This window comes from Antennarius striatus, chromosome 4 (assembly GCF_040054535.1).
Source record: "Antennarius striatus isolate MH-2024 chromosome 4, ASM4005453v1, whole genome shotgun sequence".
In the NCBI taxonomy this organism is placed as follows: Eukaryota; Metazoa; Chordata; class Actinopteri; order Lophiiformes; family Antennariidae; genus Antennarius; species Antennarius striatus.
In genome coordinates, this window is record NC_090779.1 from 14,910,925 (window position 1) to 14,936,659 (window position 25,735).

The window sequence follows — 25,735 nt, forward strand, 5'->3', positions numbered from 1 at the left end:
AGATAAAGTGAACTGTAAGGCAGTATTCCCTTGATCGTGGATCACATTTAAGTTTACATGTAGAGGATGGTCATTTTACTCAGGAATGACTTCGAATGCAGGGCTTCTTTTTTTTTTACATTGTTGATTTGTTTTTCCACCACTCCTAACATGTCAAACTGAAGCAGGTGAGTGTGTGTTAAGCAGTCAGATTGGACTCGATTCAGCACAAAATCAATAGTAAAGCCCCTGGACATGGGATGTCATCATGTGTTTGGTGGAATTCCCTTTCCAGCCCTTCTCCATCAGGTCCCCATGCAAGAACATAAGAATACACTGCACAGCCACACATTCTAATATTTCATGGGACTACCTGTAGCTTTGATTGCAGCGCGCATTTGCCACGGCATTGTTTCAACAACCTCGTACAACGTCCAAGCATTTATTTTATTTCCAGGATTGCATCAATTTTTGGCCGAGTTCTTGTATTGATGATAGGAGTCCAACCACTCTGCAAGGTCTTCTCCAGCACATCCCATAGACTTTGAATGGGGTTAAGCTCAGGACTGTGGGGCCAATTGATGTGTCAAAATGATTCCTCACGCTCCCTGGACCACTCTTTCACAATTTGAGTCCGATAAATTTTGGCATTGTTGTCCTGGAGTATGATCGTGCCATCCAGGAGAAAAAATCAATATATGGGATAGCCTGGTCATTCAGTACATTGATACTCAGCTGACTTAATTTTTTTGCTAAATAATATTGCTGAGCCTAGACTTGACCAACCGAAGCAACCCCTGATCATAACACTGCAATTTGCTTATTGAAACCCAAACGGTGACTTTTTTTTGGCCGGGCAGTGTAGTAATAAGAAGAAGAAGCAGAGAGAAGTTTATAGTTGTCATTCTGTATTTTGTCTCATTTTCACAAAACATGTACAGGGGAAGGAAAAGCCTTTCAATAGAACCTGAGGTATTTTTGCATCAAGCAGCCTAAGGTATCAGGATTTTCTTTTAAAAACACATCCAAATTCATCAGTGTTATTAGATGCGTTGCTATTTACACATAATAATAATAGTAATAATAATAATAATAATAATAATAATAATAGCTAACAACAGTTTTAGCAAATGGGACAGCCTGCATCATCTTTGTTACATGTCATAAATAATTCTAACAACATTTATTAAAAATATAGGGAGATGGGTGAGGAGAGGTTGTTTGTGCCTCAGAGCAACACAGGAATCTATCTAAACTTGATGTAGCTGCAGCAGCCCATGGTCAAAGGTCAGAGATCACCATAAAGAAATCAAGCATCAGAGGAAAAGTAGACACATTTTACATCATAAATAACCATCTCGCACCAGGAGAGCAAAGTTTTCATTTTTCACCTCAAGACATGAAGATCCTCTTGTTTTCTTACATTGCTTTTATGCAGTTATGCAGAAATAAGAGCAAAAAATAAAAAAGAGAAAAACACAGAGAAAATGAGGGAGCTTTATGGAGAAGCATTATGCTGATTTACCAGCAGCTGTGTACCCTGTGCCGGGCTTGGCTCACGGAAGGATCTCCTGAGAATGAAAAAAAAAAGTGTCTGTGGGGCCTAAATGTGTGAAAATGTGTTTTAAGTGCATACAATTTGGAGGGGGTATGTACGGTGGTTTCAGCTTTGGTGGGAAATGTTTTAGTGATGATGATGGACTCGTGCAAGCACAGAGATTACACTCAATGCAAGCCTGTACATTTCAAGCTTGTGAAAGAGTGTGTGTCTGCCTGCCCATATTAAACTGACGTTAAATGATTTACTGACTATGAGTGAACCATGTGTTGTGGCTACTTCGTCTACAAGCAGTGGGAACAAAAAAGCCTTTTAACTGAACAAAAGAGAGATCTTGCTCTTATGGATCTTACTAGTGGGACGTCTGCATCATCCTCCAAACACAAATCAGGGGCTATTTATTTGAAACTTAACTCAACAATTTCCTTTCGGAGCATGATGTTGACAGGGTGTGAAGGGTAACCGAGCTTGGCTATCAGAAAGCAGAAAAGTGCATTTCAAAGTCATACATCACTCCAAAGAAGGAACAGCACATATTGCTTGTTTGATTTTGTTGAATGTGTGTATTTCTTTGTGTGTGTTCATAAATACCATACAGCAAATTATAATAATAATAATAATAATAATAATTCAACAAAAGAAAAAGAAATAAATCCACAAAACATTATATTATTTCTCATTACCAGAATGAACCAATACAATAAATTAAAACTATAACTGATAAAAAAAGTAAGTCCATTAAAAGTCCATTAAAATTGCTATATATATTCATATTGTATATATAGTATTTGTCTTTCTGTAGTCAACCTTCATGCTCAGTGGTGACCTTAGGTGGTGACTGAGAGCAGTGGGAGGGAGTTGAGGACTGGGGGTCTATAAAGGAGCTGAGGGCTTGTATACCCAAACCCTTCCCACCATCCTGTAACCTCAGTCCCATCACACTGTTAACACTGGAGACATGGGAGCCAAAATCTGCAAAGACACACTGTGCTTTGAGGTGGGAAACACTGCCCATTGCTAAGAGTCTTCAGCTCTATTCAGCAACAACACACTCATCCTTCATTATTAGAATACAGTACCGCCATTAGAGTAAGTACTTTTCTCTGCTTTGTGCTGTGGTGATTTGAGGAGATGGTGTTGTTAGAGTCTGGTATTGTTGGTGGCGTCGTTATACAGAGTCTGTGGCAGGCAGAACAGCTAGGTAGGGGTAGGCGGACACAGCCGTGCAAGGTTCTGAAGTTTTCCATCAATGGGGTGAAGCTTCAGGAGGAAACACAGGGCTTGGTTCAAATCAGCAGCTATACACCTATTGAAGCACACTCTATCTGGCCACAGGCAAGCAGTTTGTGTCCAGTATTCTACACAGTAAGAATACAACATGACACTTGCCTTGGTCATTTCTTTTTATATGTGACAGAGCTCATAAAAATTACGTTTTAGTACCTACAGTCACTCCCTTTGCCCCTTTCCCCAGAGATCTTTTTCATATTGTATGAGAGTTCAGGATTGTTATGGTCTGCTAAGCACCACATCATAAGCTCCATCTATCTAGGAGTGACTGCTACCTCGTCTGCCCACTCATTCACATTAACTCTCAGCTTGTGTATTTATTTGTCCTTCTCTCAGTTGGAGTCTTTAACACTGTCTTTGAGGGGAGCACAAAAATATCTTCTTCAGCTCCCTGTCATATGTCTTCATCTTGTACTCCCTCTAGCCAGGGCCATTCCTGCCTTAAAGGGACAGCTATGGTGGTATCCATTATCTGTCAGGATACCTCAATGATCTCCATGCTCCCCGAGAAGCTGGATTGCTTCCCAATCTTCCCCAGTTCTTCTCGGGATCGTGTCTCAGAGATTCCCTCCTCAAACTCCATCTGACAGCTACGTCGCTTGAACTGCTTCTCTGACGCAGACCCATTGTTGTTTGCGCTGTTGGACATGGACACTGTTGATGATGAAATTGAGTCCCGATTGTCTCTCTGTGTCTGGGGTGTTGAGAGCTTCTCCCTCTGGGATTTGTCTTGTAGCCGCACACCTTCACTGCACCTAAATGCTACATATGCTGAGCTGCTCCCAAACCTCACGGAAGATTCCTCTCTCTGTCCAACTCCTCCTCCACCGAGCTCCATCCCTCCTTCGCCGCCCTCCTCTGCCCCGAAGTTCCAAGGAACATCTGTAGTAGGGGTGACGGGAGTCACAGGGGTAGTGGCCTGGACAGTGTCTCTGTGTTTGGTCCACATGGCCCCTGATCCTAAAGTGGGCAGGGAGGGTAGTGACAGGAGCAGGGAGCCCTTTAGGTTCTCATCCACACTGGGGCTCTTGTTGTCAAGTGACAAACTGAGGGATTGTGGAGGTTGGTGTAGTTGTGAGTGCTTTGGGGAACTGCCAGAGCAGTGTTTGGGTTTTCTCCTGGGTCTGGATGTGGAAGAACCACAGCGATGGACTCCTTCACTTCCTCCAAGTCGAATACCTCCAACATTGCTCCCACTGCCAGGTGACGGGAACGGAGAATCCAAGGAGCCGGGGCTGTCGAGGACGGGAGACTGGGAGCAGACACCATTGGAGGTGCCTGTTCCTGGGCTGTCAAGCTTGCATAGCTTGGGGACGTCTTCAGAGTGTGTGGGTGCCAGATTGGGGCAGTGGGAGCTGTCAGGGGTGTAGACAGACTTAATGTCCAAGGAGAATGAGCGTTTAAGCCGGTTAGTGTCCATGATCCTCTCTGCAGAGAGGTGTAGACCATTAAAGCCTTGCTGGAGGGAGGTGGGTGATGGCAACTTGGGCTCGAGCGGGATGTGTGGCTCTGTCACAGATGAATCATAGTTGCTATGGTGACCGCTAATCTCGAAACCCGTGCTGATTCCATTAACCTCTGAGCTTTGCTGAGTATTATTGTCAGACATTTTGTCATCAGAGGTTAAAGCTTGCAGTAATCGCAGGCCCTTCTCGAACTCCAGAAGCTGACCAAGAAAATTGAAGTTCGGAGATATGGACGGTCTTCGGTCCTTCACGAACCTGGAAGAAGAAAGGAGTCATCAATACACAGTCTTGACAAGATCTCCCCTTTAGACAACTTGGGTACGATCTGTGACCAAGGTTTCATGTTAAAAAACATTTTAGCTGGTGCTCCAAGTACAATTCAGTAATAAACAAATATGCATTATATACGCGGTACACTGGCAATCATTTACTGAATTTATTTCTCATGACTGGATCGTCTAGCATTCCGTTCAACAGTCAGTTGCCTATTTATTCAGGACGACACCTTACGTCAGCTTTTAGTTGAAGGGAGGAGCAACCGTACCTGTAGGCATCATCTGAAGACAAGCCCATTGTCTTCATGATGTATGCAATGGCAATGGTTGCTGAACGCGAGATTCCAGCCAGGCAGTGCACAATGACTCTGCAGTTTGACACCTTGGCTTTGTCTGTTGGTGAGGAAATGAACAGGTGTGAATACAAGTGTTTAGCTCAAATGTTCTTGAGACAATGTTTGTCTATTGAAAGCAAACTGACATTTCCTGAAAGAGTACAGGAAGAGCAGGGATGTGTTAAACCTGTTGCTAAGCTGATACCCGACACCTAAGCTGCACGTGGTCATGTATTTGGGACAATGTGAGGATATATTGTATTGAATATCATGGTGTTCATAAACACATAACTTGAGATTAAATGACTTCCTTTAAAAGGATTGAAAGAAAGACAACTGAAGAAACGTCTTGGATGAGATGCTTAATTTCTTGCTAGTTGAGTTGACTTTGTTCAACACGGAGATCTACCCTGACCTGGTTAACTCAAACTCTTCAAAAACGTCTTTATAAGACAACTTAGAGCATACTATACTTTCTTACTGCAGACGTTTACTTTCCCTCATAACACATTATCATTTTATAACATTTTCCTGAATCTTACCGATGAATTCATTAGTTTTGTCCAACCAGGGAAGCAGTTTCTCACAGTAGTTATCGTTAACTGGGATGCGCATGAAGTGGCTCTCGCTGATAAAGTCTGGTTTGGGGCAGGTATTGCTGGCATTCAGCACATAGGTGATACCATTCTGAGCCATCAGATCCTGTTGGGGTGGAGATAAGTTTAAATGTGTTAGCTGCTAGCCATTTAAATGTGGTCCAAATTTTTATTTGCATGTCGAACACTGATCCTCCCGCCCAGGTTCATGAAAGCCCTAATCACCAACCAAGCAACTAAAAAACCAAGCAACCAGCCAAATTAAACAGACACAGGTGAAAAACCAACCTTTCTTGATGGAGGTAATTGTATCATTCAATGATAATTACATGAGTGGAAAAGATGCAAATTAAGTTCTACCTTGTTAAGGACATCCTTCTGTGAGCCAAGGTAAAGGTGTGGCAGGATGCGAGTGGGCCCTACATTGGCCACAGGCATGCAGGGCTGGGACAAGCTCATAGGTAGAGCAGTGGCTGGTTTCCCTTCACACAGGCCGGGGAAGCAGGAGGAGAAAGCAGCAAAGCCGCCTGCAAAGAAAGAAAAAAGGGAGAGAACCGGTTAGGCACAGTAATGGTTTTCCACACTGTGGTCACACAACACTCTGGAGATTCTGCAAAAAACACTGCCCCAGCATGAACAGAGTAGGCAGATGCTCTTTAACCTTTCAGAGGTAAATCTAGGCTAACATGTCTGGAAATTGTCATGTTGCAGGGGGGGAAAAAAAGCTTCTCTCTGCTTCTGGGTGTTTCAGAGTTAAGTTCAATTCTAGGCGGTCAGGAATGTGTTTGTCTGGCCCTTTAAGAGGCAGGCGGCTCCACTTTTGGCATGTTTGTGTGTGCGTGTGTGTGTGTGTGTGTGTGTGTGTGAGTGTGTGTGTGTGTGTGTGTGTGTGTGTGTGTGTGTGTGTGTGTGTGTGTGTGTGTGTGTGTGTGTGTGTGTGTGTGTGTGTGTGTGTGTGTGTGTGTGTGTGTGTGTGTGTGTGTGTGTGTGTGTGTGTGTGTGTGGCTCTGTTTCCTGCATGAGCTCATGTCCTGTAGCAGTGCATTGCGTCAGGCTAAGGGAATGAGAGAGGCCACAGGTGCAAGGCCAGGACAGAGGCCCAGTAACATCCCCCTGACAACCACACACACACACACACACACACACACGCACACACACACGTACACATGCATGCGTACACGCTAAGTTGATACAATCAGAAGACATGATCACATAATTATGCAGTCAACACATGCTCAATGTCTCAATGTCACTCTCATCTCCTCTTGGCCCCCACCCTATAGTTATACAAGCAGGATACAGTAGAGTAATGCTTGTGTGTGTGTGTGTGTGTGTGTGTGTGTGTGTGTGTGTGTGTGTGTGTGTGTGTGTGTGTGTGTGTGTGTGTGTGTGTGTGTGTGTGTGTGTGTGTGTGTGTGTGTGTGTGTGTGTGTGTGTGTGTGTGTGTGTGTGTGTGTGTGTGTGAGACAGTCAGTGTGTGCTTTGAGGAACTGGTAATGAACACGTTGAGGAGTGTGCAGAAAGGAGAGGAGTGCTTCAAGGAAACCTTGAGCCCCAGAAAGGAGATTAGAACCTAATCTGGGTTCGGCCCTGATTTACCCAATCTGGGACAAAGCGAAAACACACACACACGAACACACACGCACACACACACAGAGTGAGAGGGAGTGAGACATGACATCACTGTTCTAAAGTAGTGCACACAGTGCAGGCAGGACTTCGCCTTCCGTTGTTACACACCCAGCTGCCCTACTCATGTACAGCTGGTCAACACACACCCACGCGTGCACACATACGAGTATGTATTCAGCAGCAATAGGATCCAACAGGTTGTAAGATGAACTTATATAACTTGACAAAGAATAGCAGTTTTCAAAAATTTTTACCACAGCTTCTGAGGCTGGGTGCATCCTCATGACCAATCCTATTCTGGGCACACTGTCTCTTTAGGAGCCGAGTGAAGAAAGGCTCTCTGTTTCCAGCTATTAATGGCAACCAGCAAAGCAATGACATCAACGCTCCACATGGGGGGGGTGGAGCGGAGGGAAAGGGTAGATGAGTAGAAGCAGAAAGAGAGAGATCGCTTAATAACTTAAAGATACAGAAAGGCAAGCTCAACGTAATGAAAGACCGGGCGTGGGGGGGGGGGGTAGCTGCTGCCCTGGGAGGGGTCTGAGATCAAACGGCTCTGGCCTCGTTTGAGCAGACTAAACAGTCATTTGTAGTTCACAGTTTGGGTTTGGACCACATTGGCGTTTTCCACAACTGTGTCTTTCTAGTGTTCCTATGGGTGGTGCTGCAATGTCATTAAGTGATAAAACAGAGGGAGGAAGCATAGTTCTTTGAAGGGTTTCTTCCTGGTTCCTCTGTTCCCAAGCCTGTGCACATTCACAGACACATGCAGAGAAAATAAATGGCGCTACATATAGCCCCCGCCACAGGCGCGCTATATGTGTGAGGAAGCGATATGTTCCAAGAAACAGTTAAATCAACAGGAAAAGCCTGACATCACACAGCAACTATTTCCCTTTCTCTGCAGGGACATTGTTAGAGAGTTATTCGAAGGACGGTTGACAGGACGTTCCACAGTGGAGACAATGTTTGTGTGTGTTTCACACTGAGGGCTTTGCTTGTATGAAGGGAAATAAACACATGAATGAAAGTCTGATTCTGACTAGAATGAGCACACATTCCTGCCAAGGACCAACTGTCTTTTAGTTCAATCACTTCTTACATTAACAACAAAAGCAAAGCCCAACCATTCAGCCACTAGGACGACCTCATATGAACCTATTAAAATCATGTTGCTCTGAATTTTTAATATGGATCCACGCAGCACTGCTAATAGTCACAGATACCAGCACATGTCTGCTTCTTCCGCATCAAGATCCATGTTTATTTTTGAAAAAATTCTAGAAGATAAAAACACGCTTTTGCAGCAAAACTCCCAATTCTTTTTGGATGTGTACTGAATGGGATCGATTCAGATTAAAGACTCATAAAAATTGCTTTTTGTGTTTAATCTTACAAACAGACATGGGTAAAAACTTGACCTTTCTAGGGGAGGTAACAACTTTTTCAGTGGTGGTAAAAATGTTCTGTTTGATCTTTTGTATGCCTGGATTAACAATTGCATCCATGATTACTGTCGCTGACGTAATCTCATGTTAAAAAAACATCAAATGGCAGGAAGCGTGGCGAGCCAGGGTGAGTTAGGAGGTTAACTGGCATGACGGAAGGCTGAGGTCAGAGATAAGAGATCAGAACTGAGTGTGCCTGCCTGCTTTTTAAGGGCTCTTACATTACAGTGACATTACGCCAACACCAACACCCTCCTCCTAGTCAAAGCTTTGCATAACCGACCCTGACGCTACCGGACGTTAGTCACACAGGAGATAGAGTGTTACTGTCACCTCCTCACCTGACACAGCTCCACTCAAGGTGGCTACAACAGTGATGCTGATGACAGTTGGCTCCTCACGTCTCCCTGAGTTCTGTCAAAATGGACTAGAACACACTGACACACACAAAGCCCCGAGCGCCACATAATCCAAAGAGGCATTGCCTCACATTCTCCAAAAGACAAGGATGACACACATGTCCATTCCAATCTAAGCATTGCACACACATGACTACACTGCACACTCAGACTGAGGTCACTGAAAATACCCGTGACACACACCAGCACAGCTGTCTGTGACGATGACATCACAATGTCAACTGGGAGAGATGAGTTCACTTTAAGTGCAGCCTGATAATCAACGCACGCCGACACATGGCTGCAGAAAGCTCCAGATCAAGGGGGCACCTTGTTGGCCTCAGAGTGTGTCTGTCCTCCAGTTATATTGAAAATAAACCTCTTCTGAACAGCAATACGGGTGCTATAAGGAAAGCTGTCAGACTACAGCTGATTTCGAAAATGCTGCTCACATTATTTTTGGCATGAGCACCTCATCACGCCGCTTTGTCGTGTATTTTGTCGTGTGCAGTGTCAGGAAGTGACAAACGGCATTCTGAACATACATTCATACACAAATATTACATATGGAAAATATTCAGAGAAAGAAATCACAGGCAGGAAAGAGGGCACTGTGTCGCTTCCTTTTTTTTTTTCCTCCGCCCATTTCGTCACTAGTGCAACTGCTCATTTTCCTCCCGGGCCTCCTTTGTTTCCTGGCAGTGAACGTCGGTCTCTTCCTCATCTTTCATTGCCTACAACTAAGTTCACATTTCTCCCCAGAGGTGCAGGGCCCGTCACGCAGACACAAGAATTGTGTGTTTATCAAAAGTCGCTCGAAATTGTATTTCTCATTTTTTGTTTTGGGGCCGTGATGTTGCATGAATCTATGGATAGAAAGCTGAACGATGAATGAAAGAGGACTCCCAGAGATATCGACCAGATCAACACACACACATACACACATCGGCCCGGCTGTTCTCCTTAATGGGAGCACTGCTGTTACATCACTGCTGCGGGTACAATCTACTGCCTCGTCAATACAGGCTCAACCCTCCCTCTCGCCTGTGTGTGTGTGTGTTTCAGTCACATTCAGTTGCCCTCTTTAACTCATCCGTTAATGGAGAGGCAGATCGTGCACATACACACACACACACACACACACACACACACACACACACACACATACACACACACACACACACACAGCCTGCAGGCAATGATCTGCCTGAATGACTACCCTGCACCTCTCCATCCCTCCCTCCCATCCATCCTCTGTGGTGTTCATATCGGGGGAGACATGACGCCATCCTCTGCGCCCCTCCAGCTGTCCCCTCCACTACCAGGGTACATTAGCATTTCAATAGTTTCCCTCCCCCCAGACCCCCACCCAATATGACATCATTACACACATGCCCCACTCAGCTCCACAAAGGCAGTACTGCATCCTGGAGAAACCATGGCAATGTATGTGGTCTTTTGGGGGGTTGGGTGGGGGGGTAGAGTCATCATGTCTGTTAAAATATGTAGATTGACAGAAGGTAGATGAGATAATAGGATGAGGTCACTGTTCTTCACACAAGGCATTGATGACTACCCGTAAAGACTATGATTAACGTGTCCTGGCTGATGGTTAAACAGTGAAGTGTTCTGCTATCTTATCTGGACTGATAGCAAGACTGTCACTTTGATCAGCTGCTGTTTCAGCAATCCCGAGTTAGCGGAACACAGGACTATAAGCACACACACCCCCCCCAGTAATTTTGTTGGAACTCACATCTTTCTCCACAAAAATGGGGTGAAGTGCCTCCAAATAACCTGTGACAGACACTACTCTATTTTCCCCTATTGATGGAAAAACTGGGATTTTTGTCAAGTCCAGTCCGAGTTGATGAGTTTGACACATAATACACGACAAAGGAAACACATAACTACCGTAAAAGTGTGTAACAGAATGGCATGTGTAGAGGGCTGTTGTGCAAACTGCATTGAACTGGCTTTCTGATATACTTTACACATCAATAGTCAAAGCATCAAACTACAGCATGAACAAATTCCTTTTGATAATTTGACTGAATATTTTGTGAAACACACATACAAGTGTGCTGGCATACCAAAAGGATTTTCCACGGCGCTGTAGTTTTGCATTGTCTCAGAGCTCTGCTTGAAAGATCAGGTTATGTTACGTTAAACACCTGCAGTGCACGCTGCATACATATTGACAACATAATCGCCACAAGACATCATTCTGCAGACACAGAGAGGGAGTCACAAGAAGTGAGAGACGAGCCAGGAGCAGAGGAGGAGAAAGAGAAAGAACCTTTGTGATAGTTTTACATGTCAATGACCACAGCCTGAGAGAGCACGAGCACTATGTCCCACCACGGGTCACGGCTCCCGTCTCCCCCCTCCAGCCCATTTTTCTCCCCTTGCTCCTCATTGCCTTATGATGTCATCATCCTCTTAATTCTTTATATATATTTTTTCTTATTTTGCCTCAATAAAACTGAGCGTGCAAACAAAAAGGAGGGTGGGTTTGTCATGGTTTCCTCTTTTAACCAAAGAGAGCAGTAGCTCTCACAAGTAATCCCATTCCCTTCCTTAACATTCAACTCACATCCATTCATTTACTGTGTGACTGGGCTAGAATACCTCAATCTCTGTGAGCCTACTGTGCTTTTGTTTTAATTTGCAGTGCGGGAATCATCATCATCATCAGGAGTTTTCGTTCCACTCACACAAGTCATCTTCATCTCACGTGCAATAATACTTTGTGTAAACTGGGTACACAAAAACCTTAAGGTTGACTACCCCAACATGGCAATCAACATAGCTCGCTCTCTCTCTCTCTCACACACACACACACACACACACACACACACACACACACACACACACACACACACACACACACACACACACACAAACACACACACACACACAAACACACACACACACACACACACACACACACACAGACACCTACACCTACACACACACACACACACAAGAACAAATCACTTCTGCTCAGAGTCCAGGTGGATACACACCTCGTAACTCTCTGCCCTCCTTCATTCGGCGGACCCTGATCTTCAGCCTCATGTCTGTGTCCTGCAGGTCCGGCCAGAAACAGTCCTCAACAGGAGCGATCACTACATCCAGAGGCATCCCCAGATCACACTTCTCACACACACATGCACACACAGACACACACACGTGCGTACACACACACACGGATGGAAATGCTCTGGTGTTCCTTCCCTTGGTGATGGAGTGAACCCTCACCGCAAAAAAAATTAAAAGCCCGAAGAAGGAGAAACGCTCTCTTCAGAGGTTTGATTTAGACAAGCCAACAGTCTGAGTGTAAAAATTCCAAGTGGAGACAACTCCTGCTGGTGGTGGTCCGCTGTTCCACTGTCCAGACCCTCAGAGAACAGACCCAATTCACAAAAATTGCTAGTCCAAAATGTCTGCAGACTTGCTTCTCGATGACCACAAAAATTCCTAAAACGTGCAAATATTTAGCAATTCTGTAGTTTCGCATAAACTGGTTGCTCGCTCATGGCAGATGAGGAAATACCGAAGTGACGAGCCCGTACGCCCTGGACCAGGAACCAGATGTGATATGCCTGCAGCTGCTTTACAGAGCGTCCAGACCTCTAAGCGCTCACTGCGTCTCTGCGAGTCTACGGCTAGAAGAGCAGCCCACTATTGTTGTGCTGCTACGCTCTCCCCGTCTCTCATTCGCCGAGTCGCTGGTTAACACGCCTCCCTCTCCCTCCCTACGCCTCCTCCTCTATCTCTCTCTTTCTCTCTCACTCACACACAGCAAAGAGGATGACAGCACTGCTCCCTCTCCACCAGCTCTGGGGTGAATGAGCTCACTTGCTGTGAGCTCAGACTCAACCCTCCCTCCGCTGCTACCTCCCTTGCACCCTCCCTCTCTTGCGGAGCCAGCACTCCGTCATAGCTAATGTCTAAGGCATGTAACCACATTCCTTACTCACCCAACAAATATGCAGCCACCTTAGGGGCCTAGCTGCAGAGCAGGCCTCTATCTTGGAAGGATAGAGGTTAAGACGCAGCCACAAGGAGATATGCATGCTGCTACACGACCGAGTGTCTTGTGATGCTGATTACAGGGAAGTGAAGGCAGCAACTGGCCCATAAAAACGGGCTTGTGCTGATATACATTACAACGTGGCTTCTTAAAACGAAAGCTGTTTGCTGAGGTTCTCTGAACTTGAGGATTTCAGAGCAACAGTAAAGAAATGGGGTGATTATACTGTGAAAATACTCTCAACGGCCTCCATATTTAATTCACATGATATATCAAAGATGACTTCCAAAACCAAGCATCCTCCAGCTTTCATGAAGCAAACCAGTACAAGCAGATGCCGAAAACCCGATTTAGGTTGACTGCCTTAAATGTACCGTAGCTGCAGAGTGCAGGGGATTAAGACTGTGTCAGTGTGTTGAAAGCTGATTTGTCAATGAAGGTAAGGGAATGTGTGTGACTTCACTGTGTTTCCTGCACTGGTTCATGTCTAACACACCAGTGTTTGGACATTGTGTTCTTGTGTTTAAGGAGTAGAGAGGAGAAGAGAGGAGAGAGACAGAGACAGAAAGAAGACAAAAGAGGGACAACTAGAGGTGATGAGAAGACCAAACAAGCTTGTGGTCAGCAGACGACATCCATCTGACAGGCCACAGACTCCTGGTGCTTTACTATGGAATTACAAACATGTGGGCCACAAGTCCGGCGATGGAAACAAAGCAGCGCAGGATTTATGACCAATGGAATACTCTGAATGCTAACTGTAGGTTTGAGCCACTTTAAATATATTTGAAAGCCTAACTGGAGAAACTACATCCAGGGAGTGACACACCAGTCACCCTGTTCTAACCGTATGAGAGCAAACTGAGACATGAAAATCTCCATTTATTTTAAAAGTGAAACAAAATGTAAAACCTAAGCAAATTGAGGAAAATATCTATGAGATGCACATCTTCAAGGGCCTGAAAGGTGATTGCAATCTGGGTTTGAGAAGTAATGGACAGAAAAAGAAGGCATAAAAACGATTGATCAAACATAACATGGCAGTTGGGTCATTCAGCTTGTCTGTGTATGTTGTCATTTATCCAGGTCATGGTTATCCGACATAATCTTTCGACAATTTACAATTATCTTCTTTGGAAGCTCCCCAAAAGAATGACTCAGCAGGTTGTCTCAGGTGAAATGTCTCATGCTAATGACACCTATTAGCATACAAAGGCTCGATGAAACTCCCATTTTAAAGACCACCCCATTGAAACCCCCTGGCACTCCCAACGACCATTGTTGAGGAGACAGATGGGTTTTGACAATAGTCGTTGGAATATAAATAGTGCTGACCACACCTCACAGGGTTAATAAGCTTGGACAGGACCAACCACCACCAGAACTGAAGAAGCCTCTTGGATGAGTGGTGAAATGTCTTCAAAAAACTTTCTTAAAGTCCGGTGGATTGATTTAAAAAGCCTTGGATGGTCATTCAGCTTCTTGCTGGCAATAAGTAGCACAGATTCCTAAAAACAGCAACTGATGCGTACACCCATCAGATATCCTGTCTCTCTGTTGAGTCTCAGGTTGAGACATAATGACACGCTGATTACATTCAAACCAGGTCAGATGGATTTCAAGCACATACTGTTATGTATCGCCGCCATGAGCCCAGCTACAAAAAAGGCAAATGAGCTTACACAAGTTGTCTAGTTAGGGGGCCAGCTGCATGCTGGCTGACTGATCTCATCTCACCACTGTGGACCCCTGAATGATCACACACGGGTGAGAACAGCCTTACGTCACCTTCCCTTCAATGACAGGTCACTGGGAGAGGGAGCGGGAGAGGAAATAGGTCATTTGGTGATGATGAGGTTTGTGAAAAACGCAGACACAGGACACAACACACAACACACACACACACACATACATACACATATGGGTGCGTTTATTATCTGAGGTGGTATGGCACTCCACGGTGATCCACGGGGGTCATTACACTTCAAACATCCACCCCGGTGTGACTCCGCACCACGGCCTGGTTGTTCTGTCTGTGTGGCTCGAAGCCATAAAACCAACTTTGAAAAAATTTCCTCCGAGACCTGCACACCCACAACACATGGAAAAACCAACAGCATCAAAACAATGCAGCCTTTTCAGTCCCTAGCGCAAACACCCTGCCTTCCCTCCCTATAATACCCCTCTCCTCCTCCTCTAGTCCTCAGCAGGGTAACAAGGCTCAGAATAGTAGGTGTGTTAATTAGAGGATTACAGCCAAGATGCTATAAATGACAGTAAGGTCGTTTTTTTGTTGACTGCACATGGGTGCCTGTGACAGCAATAGGACGGTCACTCCAGGACGACAACCCCCCACCCCTCCCACACACACACACACACACACACACACACACACACACACACACACACACACACACACACACACACACACACACACACACACACACACACACACACACACACACACACACACACACACACACACACACACACACACACACACACACGCACACAAACCTCTCATAAATTTAGAGCATGCTTACATGGTAGGGGGCTTGTTACCGGGACGACACAGAGTTTATACACACACTTGCACCCATAGACACCAGCCAAAGCAGTGAGAAAGAAGCAAAGGTGAGCATGTGTACGCAGAGTAAGAGAGTAACGACAAACTTCTCTCTGCACGGGAAGTCACAATTTGTGCAATGAGCACCACAAACAGTAACAATAAATTGATTTTGCTCATTCACAAGCAATGAGTGGAGATGCTGGAGTCATGAAGGCAGCTAAAATAAGTATGCAATTATGACCGGCGATTCATCAAAGCTTTTTTTTTGGCCTAAAACATAACATTACAAAAGTTGGTAAAGAAGACATTTCTCTCTCCACGTTATATGTTACATACATTTGTGTTTATATTGAAACTAATCTGATCTAACTTTAGAACTCCATCCTTTAGGGTACAAATACATGTTGTAGTACAGGAAAAACACTGGAATTGTTTGGGTCTACAGTTTCTAGATAAGTGACCTGTCTCGACCGACAAAGCATTCAATAATTCCTAAATTCCTAAAATAAATACTTTTTCATGCATGTCAGTTCTTCTCAATAATTTAATACCGACATCATAATGCAGTTAAAATATATCTGAATGGATATATTTTCTGGGTGTTTGTGCGACTGTCTCTTCACCGGGAGACAGGCAGCGACAGGAGTGTCATCCTACACTGCAGATCATCTGTCAGGATATCACAGGAAAAATACACGTCATTCTCCTGATGGGGCAGGTTAAGATGGTGAAGACTGTGAGCTAATGTGTATGAGCTCATGGTTGTGTCTGTGTGTGGGCATCAACAGGGTGCTGAAAACATGTGTGAAGAAGATGGCTGGAGGAAGGTGAGAGGGACAAAGAAAGCTCAAAGCTGCAGGGCTGAGGTATAAAGCAGACACCTATGTGTTCAAATAATAATATACATTGGTGCATTTGCATGTACACAAGTGTGTGTCTGTATGTGCATGTTCATGTATGTGTGTGCGTGCGTGTGTGTTTGCATGTGCGCCCTGATGCTGGTTGTCAAGGGATCAGTAACAAGGCTGCTCTTGCGATGACGTAATGCCTACAGGAGAACACAGCTGCCATGCCTGGGGAGTGAAGTAGTCACCATGGGAGGAATGGAGCAATTGAGGCTGGGGGAGGTGCTGGAGAGAGGAGCAGAGGGAGATTAAGTAGCTGGGATGGATTGAGGGAGGGGGCACTGATCCACAGGGGTACGGTTGCTGAAATGATGTGGTCATATTGCAAAGGGGTACAAGTGGTTAATTAAGGAATTGTGCGTGAGTTTGTGTGTGCGTGTGTGCGCACGCGCATGCACGTTTGTGTGACATCTATGTTTCCTGTACAATTTTAATGATTGTTACTTCATTTTTTTAAAATGCAGAAAATAATTGATCAAAGACTGTCTTCTCCTGCGTGAAATGTGGATCACAACACCACTCATATAAGCAAAGTGTGTGTTACCTGTTTCACACACAAACCAATAAGATATTGTGGAAATCGTTATTGTTGTGAGATACAGGTTGAAGTACTGGAAAAGTAAAACATAAAAATCTTTATAGAACCAGTCATCAATTCATTAATTCTAGCCCAGATATACAATGCATCTTTATATAACAGAAGAAGACTGGATAAAAAAAGGAAGGCTCTTGGAGTAAAGTCAGGCGAAGAACGTTGGATGCTAAGACAATATTAACATTGTTTTCATCTGCCAGATATTCGCTCTTTGTATTTGCGTGGTTCTCCCTTAAGTGATGCTGGTCATTGCAGATTGTCCTGTGGTAACATTCACGTGAGTGGAGGGAGTAGCATTCACTACCAGTGCATTAGATATGAAGGGCAGCAGTGTGTGGGTTTTAACAGTACTATGGTTCTGCTTGGTCATATGTCTGTTCATGCATGAGGTAATTTCACCTCTATCTGTGCAGCCTGGAGGGAGGCTTGCTCCCATCAGTCACCAGCAGACCCCCTGTCCTCCAAACAACTTAACCCCCCTGGAGGAGCTCAGCACTTAAGGCTACTGCACCAGTAAATCTATTGCACTGGTAAATTAGTTGACACACACTGATAAATACACTCAAGCACACACAAAACACACACGTGCACACACACACACAAGCACACACATTCGAACGCTTGCACGCACGCACACACACACACACACAGAGACGGAGAGAGACAGAAGAATGTAAGCTATCAAACACCAAGGGAGCTTTCAGGACCAGACGGGCCCTCATAAACCATATGAACTACTTAAAAATCCCAGTTGGAGATTTCAATTTTGTGTGTGTGTGTGTGTGTGTGTGTGTGCAGAAAGAGGGGACTGTTAAGCCTCAACATGAAATGCCACCACAGGCATGTGCTTACAGTATGTGCTCATGCATATAAAGCCTGTATACCCACTTTGTGCGAGTGTGAGTGCATAAAGTTAACGTTAGTCTTAGTAAAGAGTGAAATGGCTCACAGCTGTTTTCTGATGATGTATAGAGAGAAAGCATTTGTATCTGTGTGTGAGGATGATAGTAAAGGCAAAATAAGAACAGTCTTCAAGAAAGGAAAGATGAATAACGTGCGGGTACATAAAAAAAGAGCACACACTGTTCCTGTCTGCAGAGGTGTGTTAGTTTACACACACATTAATTTGGGTGTAACAGACTGTTACTTCATTCTAAATGTGCTGGGATGCACAGGGGTTACTGGCAAACCTTCAATGCAATAAAACACCCAAAGCACACCTCAGACTCACCCTCCCCTCGATGTCTGTCACATGATGGGCAGTCTGATGTACACCAATATGAAATAAGGTGTAATGAGTGTGTATCATCACCACATGCAGACTGACATGCAGGCCTCAGATCAGTTCAGTGGTAATTAACTCCAACAAGTGCAGCAGGAGGACTGACAGAAAAACCGACATGACACCACTCCTGGAAGCTACACCATCTGTTGGTTTCATGCACGCACAGCACGCACAGCACGCACGCACGCACACGCACGCACACACGCATGCGCACGCACACACACACACACACACACACACACACACACACACACACACACACACACACACACACACACACACACACACACACACACTACCTAGATGTCGTCACTGTACTGGGTGTTTCACTGTAGCCTATCTAGTGTCTGTCTGTGCCTGTAGCTGAGTGTCCTAATGACTCCCCATGAATAAATGCTATGACCTCATTAGCACACACAGCATCAATCATTGTAAAATGAAAGGTAAGAAATATGGAATATACAAGTCCCACTTTGTTTTTAACTGACTTCAGATGAATAACATTCCCATACCAATCCCAAATCCAATTTTATTAGATGGATATTTGGTAAAACACACACACACACACACACACACACACACACACACACACACACACACACACACACACACACACACACACACACACACACACACACACACACACACACACACACACACACACACACACACACACACACACACACACACACACACACACACACACACACACACACACACACACACACACACTCAAACACTGGACATAAATTCCAAGAAAGTAAACACAATAAAGACTTTCTTGTTATTAACTTGCATGACACAGACATAAAGCAAAAGTCAGGCATTACTCCCTGGAGACTATATTTGGGCGTACCAGACGAGGTGACAGCCTACCTCTGCAGGCCCTGGAGACACTGTGTGTATGTTGATCCGTGTGTGTGGGTGTGTGTGTGTCATAACCTAAATGTTTGAGTGATGTCACTTCACCAGTTACGGTAGAACAATGGAGTATGTGAAGTCATGAGAGGAGCTGGGTAAGCCCTGGCTACTCCCTCATAGTACTTTAAATGATTTTTCAAAGTTGATGTGGGACAAAAAAAATTAAAATCATAAAACAATATTTAAGTATAACCAAACACAACTTGATGACACACAAATATAAATCGTGTTCCCAAAACATTTTTCTCTCTCATCCTGATATCATTTGATCAGAAACAGGAAATAGTTACACAACAGAATAGGAAGTGACCACTCTTGTAGTCTGTCTTAATCTATGGATAAGCACATACGCTTTAGTGTGTTTCTATTTAGATGTGATCAGAGAGGGGAGGAAGGAAGACCGAGAATCGTCAAAAAATGCTGCATTCCTCAATCTGGAGTGTTGGGCTTCCCTAGAACTCTAAAACAAACCTTCATCAGGAATAATTAACAGCCCTAGAGGTTCAGTCCAAGGGTTCGTGTGTGGCCAGCATGTATTTACAGTAATCCCACTTCTGTTACAGGCAGCTAGTCTACTCCTGTGGCAAAGAGTCTGGAAAAGAAAATCCCCATCCTTCTATGGAATATTATCAACAAACTGTGAAAAAAAGATTTCTCATGTTATAGCACACTTGGAAAGTCTGTCAATAAATAGAAGTCCATCCACATGGGAGAGATGAAACGTGAATCTGATTGTAACATCTGAAAAAAAATGCAAACCAATAAAATAAGGAAGCAGCATGACTGCTAAACAGGAATCCACCATTGTTCCATGGAATGATGCTCTGACAGGAGCAGCAGTGGGAAGCCTGAGCATGATTGGAATCTGACGGTGGAATGCCAGCTCTGGATTGGACAAACTAGCATAATTATTAGCTATGCATTTTCCCTTTCTTTAGACTTTGTAAATTTGCACTCTGCATGTACGCAGTGTCCTCAGGGTGAATGCTGTGGCGGGAAACTGATGTTGCAGCAAAGCAGACTGCAAAACACTTGGTGTAACTTTATGGTGAGATTTGAGTTATGAGGTGCTAATGGGACTGCAGCATGGAGCGGCCCGTCTCAGGTTAGCATGCTGTTCAACTTCAGCTCCTGTTGACCTGATATGTTGACACTGCCTAGGTAACAGTTTAAACAAACTATTTTTATTCTACACTGGATGACTGCGTGACAGGGTGTGTTGGGATGTTCAAAAGGCCTCTAGATAGATTTCAAATGCAGCATGAGCCAGATGGTACATACTTTAAATGGGCTGCATGCACAAAACAGCTTACAGAAAGATAGTAGAGGTATTCAGCACATTTTGGAACAGGATGTCCCAAATGTACAGGAGATGGGAGAATAGGGCTGATTTCATGTTGATTCCCCTCCACTGGCAAGAAAAACACAAAACTGAACTAACATGACTAAAGACCTTTGCGAACATGGTGCGCAAATCAGTAAGTGTATCACGCACTGTTTGTTTCACTCCCTCTCCTATGTCAACCTTCTCCCTATTCAACCCTGAGCGGACAGCCAGCAGCAGGTTGTCTCAATCGATGAAGTGAAAATTAAATAATGTTTATCATAAGTCACTGCTGTCCGAATTGAAATAAAACTCTGGGATATAGTGACAAAGTATTAATTTTATTATTTAAGGTAAATTAAACATTTATGAACCCTCTACATACTGATATCAAACCACCTTATATCTGTTTTACCTTCCCCCACTTTCTTATAGACTGTTTAAAACATTTTTGTAATAAAGAAAAGTGCTTCTTTAACACCCGGAAGTGCGCTGCGTTCTGTGAGTCTCGGAAGGCAGAACACACACGGATGCTGTCAGCCAATTGCATGCACGTACAGTATCATGTGACTGCTTACAAAAAATACCCCATGTAGTGAAGCCGTGCATCTTGAAGCGGAAATAAGTGAGGGATTACTGCATATTTTTTTTAAATAGAATTTTGTCCTGCGTAATGAGCATGTGGTCAGTCATGACCCCGTCCCTCAAAGAACTGTGACTGGGAAATGTTTAAAAACTGCAATAAGAAGCAAAATCAGAATTGGAATTAGAATTGCTCAAATCCAAATTTTGCTAAACCTAACTGATGACAAATCTTAAAATTATTAAAATTTCAACTCCAGTTCTCCATGACCAAAACATAACCTGTGTTGATCAAATCTTCCTACCATTTCCTCACCCACACCTGTTTTTTCCTCTTTTCTTATTTCATCGCTGATAGTAATGTAGGCCGATCCCTGCAGCAACTTAACCCATTTTAACCCAAGTTAACAATTTTTAGATTTTTGTAATGATTTTCAGAACTTTTGCATAAAATGGGAATACAAACATGTTGGAACTTCCAAAACTCCTTTATATCAAGTAAGAAAAGAAACACAGGCTGTCCTCAAATGAGGACACTGGGTTGATATGTATACATTCCGGCCAAATAAAAGAACATTTCCATTTTCAGTAGACAATAAATATAAACGGTTTCTACTTAATAATAAATGACAAATGAACAAAAAACACTTAATTTAACATGTTCAAAAGCTGCTCATTCCTTAGAATGATATGGAACAAAACATTCAACAACTACGGTTGCAGTACAATTTTTACAAAATGTTCTTTGGTTGAGGGACATTTCCTATTCACTTAGATTCTCGCTGCCAAAGCTGTACATTCTTTATTGGTTGTACTGTGTCATGATTTGTACCAATTGTAACACATTTGTTGTCCACCCATTTCACAATGGGAATTTCTTCATTGTGATCAAACCTGTAATCACATGTTCCTCTCGGTTCTTTTTTCATTGCATTTAATTCCTTCAATGGGCACTTGCTGATCCTGTTTTCCCTCATTGTTCCCGTGGCATTGAATCCCAAAGTCCTCAAATGAACATATTATCAAAGTATACATTATAAGAGAAGGGGTTATCTACAACCGAGAGTATATTCAGCACCACCTTAGAACCGAGTAACAAATCGCTGTTTTCGTCACTAGCAGACCCTTTGTCAATACAGATCATAATTGTAGCAGTATCCTGACACCACACACAATACCCAAAATTTATAAAAAACCGAATTGGTTTGCCCCGCATGAATTGCTTGACAGTGTTATGTCCATAATAGAACACAACCACTTCGTCAACTGACAAATTCTCCTCAAACACTCCAAATTTTTGGATGGATTCTTGAAGCATAGTAATCAGTGGCCATATTTTATTTATATTATTTATTATAATATTTATTTAGAATTTATAATATAATTCTATCAAAGTAAACTAAATGACAAAAAAATGGATATACCAACTATGGTAAAAAACATGTAAACACATATCTTCCCTAATTCATAGAGTGACTTAGATAGTCATACAGCAATTCCTAACTGTGGTACACTTGGATCTTACCTTGCAATCTCTTCCGCACATTAAATTTTTTTTTTAAAAAGCTCCAGTCAATGAATGCTCGGCAGCACGTACAGCTCTCACGTATGTTAGTCACTTTACAAGTCTCAAGCGTGTTATGTTCAAGCTTTTTCCTACCTTGCAGTGCAAAACTTGTTTAGAACAATATATAAACATTATTTCATATTAAAAGCTTCTCCAGAGATCACACATTTATTGCTTCTTCAATAATGCATGTAATAAGGAATTACTATAGTGCATGACCCTCATTCATTCTGAATCTTGTATTATGTACATGTTTGAGATTTGAGAGAAAATTCTTGCTGTGGTGATGTGACCCAGTCTCAAAATCAATGAGGAATTTCAAGTTCTTCAAGTGTCAAATACAACACAAAATGGAACAACTAACATCATAATAAGGCCTACCTCTCTGTACTTGTGAAGATACAATTAAAATAAGTGACCATCACAGACTAAATTATAAATAGCATATAGTTCTAAAAGAGGAAAATTTACTTTTAGCTAAATCTAAAAAACATGGTATTTATGCTTGTCTATTACACAAGCATCTGGAAGATTTTTTTCTTTTTTTCTTTGCATGTCCAAATATGAGATTGATTTGTGGTGTGTGTGTGTGTGTGTGTGTGTGTGTGTGTGTGTGTGTGTGTGTGTGTGTGTGTGTGTGTGTGTGTGTGTGTGTGTGTGTGTGTGTGTGTGTGTGTGTGTGTGCGTGCGTGTGTGTGTGAACCAGCAAGGGACTCTGAGTGATGGAGGCGAAAGAGAAGAGGAGCAGGAGGAAAGCAGAGCAGTGAGATCACGTCATGGTGGAAACATTTGGCAATGGTACACACACACACACACACACACACACACACACACACACACACACACACACACACACACACACACACACACACACACACACACACACACACACACACACACACACACACACACACACACACACACACACACACACACACACACACACAGACACACAGTCCTGTTTTAAAGGCAAAGTAGGGGAAAATGACATCAAGCTCATCATGTGAGGCCAATGGAGCGGACGGGGGTGGGGGTGAGAACAGAACATTGTTACATAAAATTTGATGCAGGCCTTCTCTGGGACGTGTTATCCTATTATGTGTATGTGAGCTTGTGTATGCTGTGCATGCATACATTTTACTTGAAGGAATGAGCACAGGTTCAAAATTTTCAAAATATTTCATCAAGGTGTGAGCCTGTAAGCGGTTGGCTGCATACTGTTTGAATGACTGTTTGTTGCTAAACACAACATTATGTCAGCAGCTCAAAGGCTTCATGATGTCGGAAACGATTTTCAATGCAAGGAGGTGATGTCATAGATATTTTTGTAGGCCATTTTCTTTGACCTTTGTGCTCCCATGGTGCTGGTTGGGGTGGGGCCTGTGTGTGTGTGTGTGTGTGTGTGTGTGTGTGTGTGTGTGTTTGTGTGTCCCTGTGTGTGTTTGTGTGTCCCTGTGTGTGTTTGTGTATCTACAGGCCAGGGTGAGAGCACCAAGGCCACTGGCGCCAGATGTTACGACCGCAGGAGACTGGCCTAAAAATAGCGTTTGTTCTCAGCACCGTGAAACAGAAGAGAGGGGAGAGCGATGAGGAGGAGGGGAAATAGGGGAAGGAATAGGGATGGGGCAAATGGGCTGAAGGAGAGATGTAAGGAGGGATGATGAGGAAAGAGAGGTCATTGAGAATAATGTGTCGGTTCTCCCCAGGGTAGGTGAGCTCACCTCGTAATGGCGCTACTGGCTCCTTCTCAATGAAGTCATTGATCTGCTGGAGCTCCCCATGGTGTAATGGAGAGGGGTAAAATGAGGGAGGGGGGGCAGATGGGGGAGACTCTGGGGCAAGAAGGTTCAGAAAGGTCATGTTAGGGGTTTAAGAGAGACAGGAGAGAGGGGGATAATGAGGGTAGAGAAAGGAAGAGATGGAGGAGGAGGTTCTGACCTTAAACCAAGAAGCATGACGTAACGGTAAAACTCTCTGACCAATCACATATGGAGACACAGAATGACAAATAAATGCTGACTGATCATGTGATTATCACACGATGGCAAGTTCTGTTACCGTCTATCCCCAGAGGGACTTAAGATGGCGCTGTTGACAGACATTGGAGGTGCAGCGTAGTCAGGTAGTCTTTGTGTTACTACATCTGACAGCTGCAGCAGAATGACAACTCCCCTGAACTAGGCAGGTTCTAATTAAGTAGATTTTGTGATGCACATGTGTGTTTTGGCAGAGACTCTGAAGGTTTTCTCTCCTAAGGAGGTGGAGACTCCCTGCTGGGCTCCAGAAGTAGAGGAACAAGCCATAAAGCAAGACTTTCAGCTCTGCGGAGGCTGACTAATGCATCACAGGTCAGCATGACGGCTTGCCTCACTGCATGATGTCCGTGACCACACACACACACACACAATCTGACTAAAACACACGTGAATGCACGTAAATGTAGGCAACCGAACACTTTTGCACACATCTACACATTCAAGATGAGACGAGTATTACCTCATCTCCTCAATAGCCCTCCTCATTCCGTTTTGTCTTTTTCTCACAGATGACCACTCAAACATTGCCTCATGCGCGTGCATGTATCACTTCGTATGCACATATTCATGCAGACACACAAAAACACACACACACGCACACACACACGCACGCACGCACACACACACGCACACACACACACACACACACACACACACACACACACACACACACAAACACACACACACACACAACACACACACACAGTGACACAAACAGACCTCCTCATCGAGCTCAGTGTCTGTGAACGGTTGCATTGTGAGATTAGGCCTCCCACGATTACCTCACTCCTTCAGCTTCTCACTGATGCAAAGACACACAAACACACACACACACACACACACACACACACACACACACACACACACACACACACACACACACACACACACACACACACACACACACACACACACACACACAGTGTTGACCGTTG

At 43.9% G+C, this 25,735-nt stretch overlaps 1 protein-coding gene across 4 annotated transcripts in view; it reads right to left on the reverse strand.

Annotated features, from left to right (window-relative positions):
• Positions 1 to 870: 870 nt before the first annotated feature.
• dusp8a (dual specificity phosphatase 8a) overlaps positions 871 to 25,735 on the reverse strand; it is a 50,649-nt gene continuing 25,784 nt past the window's right edge. For 3 of the 4 annotated variants that reach the window (XM_068312355.1, XM_068312354.1, XM_068312356.1), the window contains 4 exons: positions 5,860 to 6,026; positions 5,446 to 5,605; positions 4,838 to 4,961; positions 871 to 4,548 (listed from right to left, as the gene is read on the reverse strand). In XM_068312355.1, the coding sequence (XP_068168456.1) occupies positions 3,303 to 4,548; positions 4,838 to 4,961; positions 5,446 to 5,605; positions 5,860 to 6,026 (1,697 nt within the window). In that variant the 3' untranslated portion in view covers positions 871 to 3,302. Of the gene's footprint in view, positions 4,549 to 4,837; positions 4,962 to 5,445; positions 5,606 to 5,859; positions 6,027 to 12,006; positions 12,816 to 25,735 lie in introns of those variants that run through there. The other variant, XM_068312357.1, reaches the window with a different exon arrangement.